Source organism: Acipenser ruthenus, unplaced genomic scaffold (genome assembly GCF_902713425.1).
Source record: "Acipenser ruthenus unplaced genomic scaffold, fAciRut3.2 maternal haplotype, whole genome shotgun sequence".
NCBI lineage: Eukaryota > Metazoa > Chordata > Actinopteri > Acipenseriformes > Acipenseridae > Acipenser > Acipenser ruthenus.
Window position 1 is genome coordinate 55167 of NW_026708334.1, and position 14000 is coordinate 69166.

At 46.0% G+C, this 14000-nt stretch overlaps 1 protein-coding gene and 1 long non-coding RNA gene across 2 annotated transcripts; both read right to left on the minus strand.

Annotated features, from left to right (window-relative positions):
* Positions 1–892: 892 nt before the first annotated feature.
* LOC117432558 (ribosomal RNA-processing protein 7 homolog A) lies at positions 893–6692 on the minus strand. The gene is made up of 7 exons (XM_059020880.1): positions 6606–6692; positions 5291–5433; positions 4696–4827; positions 4170–4293; positions 3019–3119; positions 2501–2699; positions 893–1670 (listed from the first exon to the last, which is right to left on the minus strand). The coding sequence occupies exons 1-7, from the start codon at positions 6664–6666 to the stop codon at positions 1585–1587; spliced, it is 846 nt and encodes a 281-aa protein (XP_058876863.1). The 5' UTR covers positions 6667–6692; the 3' UTR covers positions 893–1584.
* Positions 6693–9872: 3180 nt separating this feature from the next.
* LOC131731640 (uncharacterized) lies at positions 9873–13942 on the minus strand. The gene is made up of 2 exons (XR_009324946.1): positions 13025–13942; positions 9873–11766 (listed from the first exon to the last, which is right to left on the minus strand). It is a non-coding gene; the product is annotated as an uncharacterized LOC131731640 (long non-coding RNA).
* Positions 13943–14000: the final 58 nt, after the last annotated feature.

Here is a 14000-nt window from a genome sequence, read left to right on the forward strand (position 1 = left end):
GACCCCAGAACCAGAACCAGACCCCGCTGAGACCCCAGAACCAGAACCAGACCCCGCTACAGACCCCAGAACCAGAACCAGACCCCGCTGAGACCCCAGAACCAGAACCAGACCCCGCTACAGACCCCAGAACCAGAACCAGACCCCGCTGAGACCCCAGAACCAGGGCTGAGGAGAAGACTCCCACTGCACAGAGAGACACACACAGAGACACAAAGAGAAAGAGAGACAGACAGACAGACAGACAGACAGACAGACAGAGCCCCACAATCCTGTTCAGTTTGACGCTACAGTATAATATAGAATCCCTTCTTCTTGGGGTCTGTGTTAGTTTACTACATTCTGAAAAGAGTTTAGTGTCATTAAAGCTGCAGACAGACAGACAGACAGACAGACAGACAGACAGACAGACAGACAGAGCCCCACAATCCTGTTCAGTTTGACGCTACAGTATAATATAGAATCCCTTCTTCTTGGGGTCTGTGTTAGTTTACTACATTCTGAAAAGAGTTTAGTGTCATTAAAGCTGCAGACAGACAGACAGACAGACAGACAGACAGACAGACAGACAGACAGACAGACAGACAGAGCTCCACAATCCTGTTCAGTTTGACGCTACAGTATAATATAGAATCCCTTCTTCTTGGGGTCTGTGTTAGTTTACTACATTCTGAAAAGAGTTTAGTGTCATTAAAGCTGCAGACAGACAGACAGACAGACAGACAGACAGACAGACAGACAGACAGACAGACAGACAGAGCTCCACAATCCTGTTCAGTTTGACGCTACAGTATAATATAGAATCCCTTCTTCCAAAAATGAACAACATTAGAAAAGTACTTGACTCTTTTTTTCAGGCTTTGATACTCAAACAAAAACTTGAACAGAAAAATTGGGTCTAAATTTGTCTATTTATTATTGACAATAAAATAAAGAAATAGACTTCTGACAGCAAAACTAAACAAGAGTTTGTTTTTTGTGTTTTAAAAAAAAAATAAAAATTGCATTTCGTGTTTTTAATATTATTATTGTTACAGTAATTAATCATCACTTACGACAATAAAACATGACTTTATAAGGGACTGTGTGGACGAGGGTGTCATAGAAATTTGTAAGGGGGGGGGCGAGGGGGTTACCGAGGGTTACCAAGCGTTGCCGTGGGTTACGGAGCCACGCTGTTGATGCTGAATCGCTGGGATCCTTCGAGACCCGACTTGACAAAGTTCTGAGATCCATCAGCTGCAGGACGAGCTCTGAGGGGCTGAACGGAGTGTCTCTCTTCCTTTCTCTCTCTCTATCTCCTCTCTCTCTTTCCTTTATCTTCTCTCTCAGTAAGGTTTGAATCTCCTCTCCCCTCCTCTCTCCTCCTCTCTCCCCTCTCCTCTCCTAGTAAGGTTTGAATCTCCCCTCCTCTCTCCTCCTCTCCTCTCTCCTCTCTCAGTAAGGTTTGAATCTCCCCTCCCCTCTCCTCTCCTCTCTCCTCCTCTCTCTCCTCTCCTCTCCTCTCTCAGTAAGGTTTGAATCTCCCCTCCTCTCCCCTCTCCTCTCCTCTCCGTTCTCCTCTCCTCTCCTCTCCTCTCTCTCTCAGTAAGGTTTGAATTTCCTCTGCTCTCTCATCATCGCGATCCTCTGCTTGTCTTCTTCAAACTTCTTCCTCAGCTCTGCGATGTCTGTAAAAATTTTTTAAAAAATACAAATAAAACCGACACACACCTGAGCTTGTTAGCGAGACACACTGGGGGCTGATCAAGCTGGTAGCAGTAAAACCTGGACTGGATCACACTGCTGTGTGATAGGAGTCTGATTCCCCTCCCTGATCTCTCTGTCTAAATATCCCACAGTTCCCAGCAATATCCTGCAGCTCTCTCCACTATAAAATCAGCTACAAACCTCCTTCAACCAAAGTCTATCTACAGGGCTGGGAATCAGACTCCCGCTGCACAGCAGTGTGATCCAGTCCTGGTTTCACTAGGAGTTTAATAATAAGACACACCTGAGCTTGATAGCTAGACACACTGGGGGCTGATCAAGCTGGAAGCAGTAAAACCTGGACTGGATCACACTGCTGTGCGACAGGAGTCTATTTCCATGCAGGCCAGTTTCACTGGGTGTTAAGGGCTGGTTTCACTGGGTGTTAAAGGCTGGCTTCACTGGGTGTTAAAGGCTGGCTTCACTGGGTGTTAAAGGCTGGCTTCACTGGGTGTTAAAGGCTGGTTTCACTGGGTGTTAAAGGCTGGTTTCACTGGGTGTTAAAGGCTGGTTTCACTGGGTGTTAAGGGCTGGTTTCACTGGGTGTTAAAGGCTGGTTTCACTGGGTGTTAAGGGCTGGTTTCACTGGGTGTTAAAGGCTGGCTTCACTGGGTGTTAAAGGCTGGTTTCACTGGGTGTTAAAGGCTGGTTTCACTGGGTGTTAAAGGCTGGTTTCACTGGGTGTTAAGGGCTGGTTTCACTGGGTGTTAAAGGCTGGTTTCACCGTGTGTTAAAGGCTGGTTTCACTCACGCTCTCTCTTGCTCTCTCGGTGCTGCCAGGTGTAGAAGTTGAGCAGCTCTTTCTTGGCTCTCCTCCGACGCTCCGCCTCCACGGCTCTCAGATTGGCCGCCTCGGTTCGGGGGAGGGCCGGGCGACGCCCCCCTCGAGTCACCTTCACCCAGCCCTCCCCGTCCGGGACCCCGTCTCCCTCCGCGAGACGAGCGGACTCCTGAGAGAGAGAGAGAGAGGGGGAGAGGGTTAATATAGAGACACACACAGACAGACACACAGATAGACACACACACACACACACAGAGACACACACACTCACACACACACACACAGATAGACACACACACACACACACAGAGACACACACACTCACACACACACACACACACACAGACACACACACAGACACACACACAGACACACACACACACACAGATAGACACACACACACACACACACAGAGACACACACACTCACACACACACACACACACACACACACACACACACACACACACACTCCTCCTCGCTCCTCACCTCCGCCACTCTCTTGTCGTGAGCCTGCATGAAAGCATCAACCTCAGCCTGCAGTTCATCAGCCTGCAGAAGGGAGGCGCTGCTGTACTGTGCCACCCACCCTGCAGAAACACAGATTCAAAAACACACCCTGAAACTGATCTGTGAATACCTCTGCTCCTGTCAGGTCTGTGAAGAGCCTGTACACTGAAGTGAACTTCAACTGAGAGAGGGGGAGAGGGAGAGAGAGAGAGAGAGAGAGAGAGTGAGGGGGAGAGAAGGGGAGAGGGGGGAGAGAGAGGGGGAGAAAGGGGGAGAGAGACAGAGAGAGAGCGCAGAGAGGAGGAGAGACGGAGAGAGGGGGGAGAGAGGAGAGGGAGAGGGGGGAGAGAGCGCAGAGGGGGGAGAGAAAGAGGAGGAGAGGGGAAGAGAGGGAGATATACACAGAGAGGGGGAAGAGAGAGGAGAGGGGAGACAGAGGAGAGAGATAGACAGAGAGAGACACAGAGAGATAGAGACAGAGATAGAGATAGACAGAGAGACAGAGAGCGATAAAGAGACACAAAGAGAGAGAGACAGGCAGAAATACACAGAGATACAGAGAGAGAGAGAGAGTCAGACAGTAGTATTACTACAGGGCTGGGAATCAGACTCCTATCCCACAGCAGTGTGATCCAGTCCAGGTTTCACTGCCACCAGCTTGATCAGCCCCCAGTGTGTCTAGCTAACAAGCTCAGGTGTGTCTTATTATTAAACTCCTAGTGAAACCAGGACTGGATCACACTGCTGTGCAGCGGGAGTCTGATTCCCAGCCCTGTAGATAGACTTTGGTTGAAGGAGGTTTGTAGCTGATTTTATAGTGAAGAGAGCTACAGGATATTGCTGGGAACTGTGGGATATTTAGACAGAGAGATCAGGGCTGGGAATCAGGCTCCTATTGCACAGCAGTGTGATCCAGTCCAGGCTTTACTGCTACCAGCTTGATCAGCCCCCGGTGTGTCTAGCTAACAAGCTCAGGTGTGTCTGATTATTAAACTCCTAGTGAAACCAGGACTGGATCACACTGCTGTGCAGCGGGAGTCTGATTCCCAGCCCTGTAGATAGACTTTGGTTGAAGGAGGTAACAGGTAGCTACGATCACATTAAGACCCTCCCCCTCTCCCGTCACTCACTCTGCAGGCCTGTTTTGATTGGTTGTTTCTCCGTTGACAGAACGATGGCTTCTTTCGGTCTCAGTTTTTTGGCTGCTGTCACACTGGAGGCTTTTTTAAAAACCACGTAAGCCACGAGGAAACCCTGTTCAAAAAATACAAAACATTCACACTGTAGACGCTGAGAGAGACTTCTAGTGGAAACGTTTGCCGTTGAATTTACACTGAAGACGCTGAGAGAGACTTCTAGTGGAAACGTTTGCCATTGAATTTACACTGAAGACGCTGAGAGAGACTTCTAGTGGAAACGTTTGCCGTTGAATTTACACTGAAGACGCTGAGAGAGACTTCTAGTGGAAACGTTTGCCATTGAATTTACACTGAAGACGCTGAGAGAGACTTCTAGCGGAAACGTTTGCCATTGAATTTACACTGAAGACGCTGAGAGAGACTTCTAGTGGAAACGTTTGCCGTTGAATTTACACTGAAGACGCTGAGAGAGACTTCTAGTGGAAACGTTTGCTGTTGAATTGATATTTTTTCACACCTTGCTGCTCTGGGTTCTGAAGTGTTTGGATGGTGCTGGTTCTGGTTCTGGTTCCTCTTCTGGGCCGGGCTTCTCCTTCAGTTCTATGGACTGGATCAGACCGCAGGGGGACAGAATTCGGTACAAACATTCCTGAGGGGGAAAAAAAATAAAAAGTGGAGTTTTGAGAGACACACATAGTTATAGCAAAATATTTTGAAAAACAAATTTTAACATTACAGGAAGGTGTGTGATCCCAGCGGGTTCGAGAAAAGGGGTCTCGATACCAGGAGGTTCAAATCCCGGCTCAGCCACTGACTCCCTCTGTGTGTGTGTGTGTGTGTGTGTGTGTGTGTGTGTGTGTGTGTGTGACCCTGAGCGAGTCGCTTCAACTCCTTGTGCTCCGTCCTTCGGATGAGACGTCAAACAAACGAGCTCCTATTGGAAGTGACTCTGCAGCAGCAGCAGCAGCAGCAGTTGTTGATGATGCAGAGTTCACCCCCCTAGTCTCTGGAAGTCGCTCTGGGAGATGAAGCCTCCGCTGAACAACTCATTAATAATAATAATAATAATAATAATAATAATAATAATAAGTCACACAGGGTGGAATACTGACCTCCGGGCAATAGGGGGGGATGTTGAGCACAAAGAGAGTCCTGTCCAGCGGCCTTTTGGTGTTGTTCTCAGATCGCACCCTGTGCTCCTTCACATAAAGGTAATGGTGGGACTTACTGGTCAGCTGAAACTTTACTGGGATCGCTGGGAATGGAGAAAACACAACACAGTTTAAAATTTCCTGACCGTGAAAGATTCAACACATTTTTAACACCAGGGCTGGGAATCAGACTCCTATCGCACAGCAGTGTGATCCAGTCCAGGTTTTACTGCTACCAGCTTGATCAGCCCCCAGTGTGTCTAGCTAACAAGCTCAGGTGTGTCTGATTATTAAACTCCCAGTGAAACCAGGACTGGATCACACTGCTGTGCAGCGGGAGTCTGATTCCCAGCCCTGTAGATAGACTTTGGTTGAAGGAGGTTTGTAGCTGGTTTTATAGTGGAGAGAGCTACAGGATATTGCTGGGAACTGTGGGATATTTAGACAGAGAGATCAGGGATGGGAATCAGACTCCTATCGCACAGCAGTGTGATCCAGTCCAGGTTTTACTGCTACCAGCTTGATCAGCCCCCAGTGTGTCTCGCTAACAAGCTCAGGTGTGTCTGATTATTAAACTCCCAGTGAAACCAGGACTGGATCACACTGCTGTGCAGCGGGAGTCTGATTCCCAGCCCTGTAGATAGACTTTGGTTGAAGGAGGTTTGTAGCTGATTTTATAGTGAAGAGAGCTACAGGATATTGCTGGGAACTGTGGGATATTTAGACAGAGAGATCAGGGCTGGGAATCAGACTCCTATTGCACAGCAGTGTGATCCAGTCCAGGTTTTACTGCAAATTAATATTATTATCATTATGACGTCTCGAACATATCAATGCAAATTAACCTGAAGGATATTGGAATCGGGAATTAATAAAAAAAAAAAATTATCGGTTTTCAAAAAAAAAAAGTAACAGACAGATAAGTAGGTGGATTTTATTCTGAGTTTAGAGGGGGGGGAAACGGACAATTCAACGATACCCTGACTGCGCCTGCGCTCGTAAATAACGCACACATTTATAAACTCAGTCAAACCGCATTAAAAAAAAACAACAAAGTCATTAAAACAACTCACTACGGGGATAATAAAAAAATAAAAAATAAACGTGTCGGGACGTGTCGTGTTTTATAACACAAACAAACGCGTTGCCTTATTTTGAGGTCTAAGCTCGTCTCTCCCGCCCCGCTTTGCATTACTCCGCTGGTATCGGCTTTATTTCATGCTCGGAACCGGTCCGTTAAACCGAACCCCCCCCCCCCAGCCCCCGGTTCTGTTACCTGTAAATCCGGATGGTATTTCAAACCCCAAACTCGCGTGTTGCTTTCTGGTGGGTGCCATCTTAGTGTGTCTGGAGGAAGTGGCGTCTGTGGACGCGCGGGATATTCTGGGAGTTGTAGTTTTTTAAACAGCTGTCGTAAATACAGTACAACTACACAGCCCTCTGAAATGTCTTTATAATATAGATATTGATGCGATCCAGCCCTCTGAAATGTCTTTATAATATACAGCGCTAGACCCTGATATTGATGCGATCCAGCCCTCTGAAATGTCTTTATAATATACAGCGCTAGACCCTGATATTGATGCGATCCAGCCCTCTGAAATGTCTTTATAATATACAGCACTAGACCCTGATATTGATGCGATCCAGCCCTCTGAAATGTCTTTATAATATACAGCACTAGACCCTGATATTGATGCGATCCAGCCCTCTGAAATGTCTTTATAATATACAGCGCTAGACCCTGATATCGATGCGATCCAGCCCTCTGAAATGTCTTTATAATATACAGCGCTAGACCCTGATATTGATGCGATCCAGCCCTCTGAAATGTCTTTATAATATACAGCGCTAGACCCTGATATTGATGTGATCCAGCCCTCTGAAATGTCTTTATAATATACAGCGCTAGACCCTGATATTGATGCGATCCAGCCCTCTGAAATGTCTTTATAATATACAGCGCCAGACCCTGATATTGATGCGATCCAGTCCTCTGAAATGTCTTTATAATATACAGCGCTAGACCCTGATATCGATGCGATCCAGCCCTCTGAAATGTCTTTATAATATACAGCGCTAGACCCTGATATTGATGCGATCCAGCCCTCTGAAATGTCTTTATAATATACAGCGCTAGACCCTGATATCGATGCGATCCAGCCCTCTGAAATGTCTTTATAATATACAGCGCTAGACCCTGATATCGATGCGATCCAGCCCTCTGAAATGTATTTATAATATACAGCGCTAGACCCTGATATTGATGCGATCCAGCCCTCTGAAATGTCTTTATAATATACAGCGCTAGACCCTGATATCGATGCGATCCAGCCCTCTGAAATGTCTTTATAATATACAGCGCTAGACCCTGATATCGATGCGATCCAGCCCTCTGAAATGTCTTTATAATATACAGCGCTAGACCCAGATATTGATGAGATCCAGCCATCTGAAATGTCTTTATAATATACAGCGCTAGACCCTGATAGTGATGCGATCCAGCCATCTGAAATGTCTTTATAATATACAACGCTAGACCCTGATATTGATGCGATCCAGCCCTCTGAAATGTCTTTATAATATACAGCGCTAGACCCAGATATTGATGAGATCCAGCCCTCTGAAATGTCTTTATAATATACAGCGCTAGACCCTGATATTGATGCGATCCAGCCCTCTGAAATGTCTTTATAATATACAGCGCTAGACCCTGATATCGATGCGATCCAGCCCTCTGAAATGTCTTTATAATATACAGCGCTAGACCCTGATATTGATGCGATCCAGCCCTCTGAAATGTCTTTATAATATACAGCGCTAGATCCTGATATTGATGCGATCCAGCCCTCTGAAATGTCTTTATAATATACAACGCTAGACCCTGATATTGATGCGATCCAGCCCTCTGAAATGTCTTTATAATATACAGCGCTAGACCCTGATAGTGATGCGATCCAGCCCTCTGAAATGTCTTTATAATATACAGCGCTAGACCCTGATATTGATGCGATCCAACCCTCTGAAATGTCTTTATAATATACAGCACTAGACCCTGATATCGATGCGATCCAGCCCTCTGAAATGTCTTTATAATATACAGCGCTAGACCCTGATATTGATGCGATCCAGCCCTCTGAAATGTCTTTATAATATACAGCACTAGACCCTGATATCGATGCGATCCAGCCCTCTGAAATGTCTTTATAATATACAGCGCTAGACCCTGATATCGATGCGATCCAGCCCTCTGAAATGTCTTTATAATATACAGCGCTAGACCCAGATATTGATGAGATCCAGCCATCTGAAATGTCTTTATAATATACAGCGCTAGACCCTGATAGTGATGCGATCCAGCCATCTGAAATGTCTTTATAATATACAACGCTAGACCCTGATATTGATGCGATCCAGCCCTCTGAAATGTCTTTATAATATACAGCGCTAGACCCAGATATTGATGAGATCCAGCCCTCTGAAATGTCTTTATAATATACAGCGCTAGACCCTGATAGTGATGCGATCCAGCCCTCTGAAATGTCTTTATAATATACAGCGCTAGACCCTGATATTGATGCGATCCAGCCCTCTGAAATGTCTTTATAATATACAGCGCTAGACCCTGATATCGATGCGATCCAGCCCTCTGAAATGTCTTTATAATATACAGCGCTAGACCCTGATATTGATGCGATCCAGCCCTCTGAAATGTCTTTATAATATACAGCGCTAGACCCTGATATTGATGCGATCCAGCCCTCTGAAATGTCTTTATAATATACAGCGCTAGACCCTGATATCGATGCGATCCAGCCCTCTGAAATGTCTTTATAATATACAGCGCTAGACCCTGATATTGATGCGATCCAGCCCTCTGAAATGTCTTTATAATATACAGCGCTTGACCCTGATATTGAGGCGATCCAGCCCTCTGAAATGTCTTTATAATATACAGCGCTAGACCCTGATATTGATGCGATCCAGCCCTCTGAAATGTCTTTATAATATACAGCGCTAGACCCTGATATTGATGCGATCCAGCCCTCTGAAATGTCTTTATAATATACAGCGCTAGACCCTGATATTGATGCGATCCAGCCCTCTGAAATGTCTTTATAATACACAGCGCTAGACCCTGATATTGATGAGATCCAGCCCTCTGAAATGTCTTTATAATATACAGCGCTAGACCCTGATATCGATGCGATCCAGCCCTCTGAAATGTCTTTATAATATACAGCACTAGACCCTGATATCGATGCGATCCAGCCCTCTGAAATGTCTTTATAATATACAGTGCTAGACCCTGATATTGATGCGATCCAGCCCTCTGAAATGTCTTTATAATATACAGCACTAGACCCTGATATCGATGCGATCCAGCCCTCTGAAATGTCTTTATAATATACAGCGCTAGACCCTGATATCGATGCGATCCAGCCCTCTGAAATTGAGATTGAAATATTGCATGAAAAAAATCAGATCTCGCATCTGCCAATAATTACTGCCATCATAGAATAATGACACATTCACACAAGACTTTCTAGAAACACATTTATTTTCCTAAAACAAAGAAAATTAATTTCCTCGTCATTTCTTCCCCTCACCAAATAAAAGTTAACGAACCAAAACCAAAAAAAAAACCAAATCTAACATGATTTATTTTTTGATCGTTTTTAATTGAACCATCGCTGAGAAAACCCCTCCCCATCACCCTAACCCCTCCCCCTCAGGAAATGACATCATAAACAAACTTGCAGGAAAAGGGGGAGGGGCTTGTTTGCTGACTATAAAAGTCATGAAAAAACATTTTAGTATTTTGGAAAGAAAATAAAAACCATTAGAGTTATGATAGAGAAGCAAACAGAATAATTAAATACAGATAGTTTGTTTATTTCCTTGTTAGTTGTTTAGAAACACGAAAATAAACTTCATCAATTCAACAGCAAACGTTTCCACTAGAAGTCTTTCTCAGCGTCTTCAAAGACTTCTAGCGGAAACGTTTGCCATTGAATTTACACTGAAGACGCTGAGAGACTTCTAGCGGAAACGTTTGCCATTGAATTTACACTGAAGACGCTGAGAGAGACTTCTAGTGGAAACGTTTGCCATTGAATTTACACTGAAGACGCTGAGAGAGACTTCTAGCGGAAACGTTTGCCATTGAATTTACACTGAAGACGCTGAGAGAGACTTCTAGTGGAAACGTTTGCCGTTGAATTTACACTGAAGACGCTGAGAGAGACTTCTAGTGGAAACGTTTGCCGTTGAATTTACACTGAAGACGCTGAGAGAGACTTCTAGTGGAAACGTTTGCCATTGAATTTACACTGAAGACGCTGAGAGAGACTTCTAGTGGAAACGTTTGCCGTTGAATTTACACTGAAGACGCTGAGAGAGACTTCTAGAGGAAACGTTTGCCATTGAATTTACACTGAAGACGCTGAGAGAGACTTCTAGTGGAAACGTTTGCCGTTGAATTTACACTGAAGACGCTGAGAGAGACTTCTAGTGGAAACGTTTGCCATTGAATTTACACTGAAGACGCTGAGAGAGACTTCTAGCGGAAACGTTTGCCATTGAATTTACACTGAAGACGCTGAGAGAGACTTCTAGTGGAAACGTTTGCCGTTGAATTTACACTGAAGACGCTGAGAGAGACTTCTAGTGGAAACGTTTGCCGTTGAATTTACACTGAAGACGCTGAGAGAGACTTCTAGTGGAAACGTTTGCCATTGAATTTACACTGAAGACGCTGAGAGAGACTTCTAGTGGAAACGTTTGCCGTTGAATTTACACTGAAGACGCTGAGAGAGACTTCTAGAGGAAACGTTTGCCATTGAATTTACACTGAAGACGCTGAGAGAGACTTCTAGTGGAAACGTTTGCCGTTGAATTTACACTGAAGACGCTGAGAGAGACTTCTAGTGGAAACGTTTGCCGTTGAATTTACACTGAAGACGCTGAGAGAGACTTCTAGCGGAAACGTTTGCCGTTGAATTCCTGAAATTTCTTTCAGCGTTTCTGAATTCGCTTCTGTGGCGTGTTTAATAGTCCTGGATAATTCTGTCATCATTGGGCTGTGCGGGAGAGTCTGGGAGGGGGGAGGGGTGGGGTGGGGGCAGCTCCATTATAACCAGACCCCTCCCAGTCTGTCTCTCTCTCTGGTGAGATCACATTTAGACTGGGAGACAGCGTGACGTCTCTGTCGGTCTGCGCGCGACTCAGCGACGCCCCCCCCTGGTTAGATCTTGATTTGGAAGGCGGTGGGCTGCGCGCTCGCTGTCGGGGTCCCCGATGATTTGAACAGCGCTCGGAGGATGGTCTCGGGGTCCACCTCCCCCTGAGGCCGGGAGGGGGGGCGAGGCACCCCCTGGCGAAGGTCCGCGGTCGAGGGGGCTTTCTTCGGGAGGCCCGGGGTGTCACTCAGCCTCCTGGATTGTTTTGGGGGGGGGGAGGGGGGGGGGGGGATTGGGAAGTTTACTCACAAATCGGTCCAAGTCAAAAGCAAATCAACTGGAAAGGATCATTATTAGAGGTAGTATTATATATATATATTATTATTATATAGTAGTGTTATTATTATTATTAAATAAATAACATTGATAAATACATAAGAATCAAACAGACTCAACACGATTAGAGGGAGACACCCGACACACCCCCCCACACTCACACACCCCCCCACACACACCCGACACACTCACACACACACCCGACACACTCACACACCCCCCCACACACCCCCCCACACTCACACACCCCCCCACACACACCCGACACACTCACACACACACCCGACACACTCACACACCCCCCCACACACCCCCACACACTCACACACACCCGACACACTCACACACCCCCCCACACACCCCCCCACACTCACACACCCCCCCACACACACCCGACACACTCACACACACACCCGACACACTCACACACCCCCCCACACACCCACACACACCCGACACACTCACATATACACAAAAGCAAAAAGCATATTATTATTATTATTATTATTAATAATAATAATAATAATATTTTAACTCAAACCAGAGACAGACACAGAGACACACACAGACAGACACAGAGGCAGGCAGACACACACACACAAACAGACACACACAGACAGACACACACACACACACACACACAGGCAGAGGCACACACAGACACACACACACACAGAGGCAGGCAGACACACACACAAACAGACACACACAGACAGACACACACACACACACACACACACACACACAGGCAGAGGCACACACAGACACACACACACACAGACACACACAGAGGCAGGCAGACAGACACACACACACACACACAGGCAGAGGCACACACACACAAGAGGCACACACACACAGACACACACACACACACAGAGGCACACACAGACACACACACACACAGACACACACAGAGGCAGGCAGACAGACACACACACACACACACAGGCAGAGGCACACACACACAGAGGCACACACACACAGACACACACACACACACAGACACACACACACACAGACACACACAGAGGCAGGCAGACAGACACACACACACACACACAGGCAGAGGCACACACACACAGAGGCACACACACACAGACACACACACACACACAGAGGCACACACAGACGCACACACAGACAGACACACACAGACTCTCTCTCTCTCTCTTACAGCAGTATTGGCTGATCTGAAGTGATGACGCTCCCCCCCTGCATGTGAAGATTGCATTTCATTGGCTGACCTACAAAACAAAAACACACAGACACACCTGGGTTAATCTAGACTGTGATGCAAATTAATCTAAATAGAAGCAAAATATCTATCTATCTATCTCTCTTAGATTACCCATAATTCTCTCTCTCTCTCTATATATATATATAAAGTATCTTAGATTACCCATAATCCCCCCCTATACAAAAAAATATCTTAGATTACCCATAATTCTCTCTATATATATAAAGTATCTGAGATTACCCATAATTCTCTCTCTCTCTCTATATATAAAGTATCTGAGATTACCCATAATTATCTGTCTGTCTGTCTCACACACACACTATATAAAGCACCAGGGGTCACAAATGGAGATTAGATAAAGGGGCATTCAGAACAGAAAATAGGAGGCACTTTTTTACACAGAGAATCGTGAGGGTCTGGAACCAATTCCCCAGTAATGTTGTTGAAGCCGACACCCTGGGATCCTTCAAGAAGCTGCTTGATGAGATTCTGGGATCAATAAGCTACTAACAACCAAACGAACAAGATGGGCTGAGTGGGGCCTCCTCTCGTTTGGAAACTTTCTGATGTTCTTATGTAGAAATTAAAAGGTTAGTTCACAAAACTAAATTACTAAACGAGTCGTTCAGCGGAGGCTTTATCTCCCAGAGCGACTTCCAGAGACTAGGAGGGTGAACTCTGCATCATCAACAACTGCTGCTGCTGCTGCTGCAGAGTCACTTCCAATAGGAGCTCGTTTGTTTGACGTCTCACCCAAAGGACGGAGCACAAGGAGGTGAAGCGACTCGCTCAGGGTCTCACACACACACACACGCACACACACACACACACACACACACAGGGAGTCAGTGGCTGAACTGGGATTTGAACCTCCTGGTATGGAGCCCCCTGGGTTCACACAGCCTCCTGTAAT

Excerpts from the sequence above, each read along its gene's own strand:
- LOC117432558 (XM_059020880.1), bottom strand. The coding sequence starts at position 6,666 with ATGGCACCCACCAGAAAGCAACACGCGAGTTTGGGGTTTGAAATACCA. Across the intron at positions 2,700-3,018 it reads ACGACAAGAGAGTGGCGGAG|GAGTCCGCTCGTCTCGCGGA; the intron begins GTGAGGAGCGAG and ends TCTCTCTCTCAG. Across the intron at positions 1,671-2,500 it reads CCGAGAGAGCAAGAGAGAGC|ACATCGCAGAGCTGAGGAAG; the intron begins GTGAGTGAAACC and ends AAATTTTTACAG.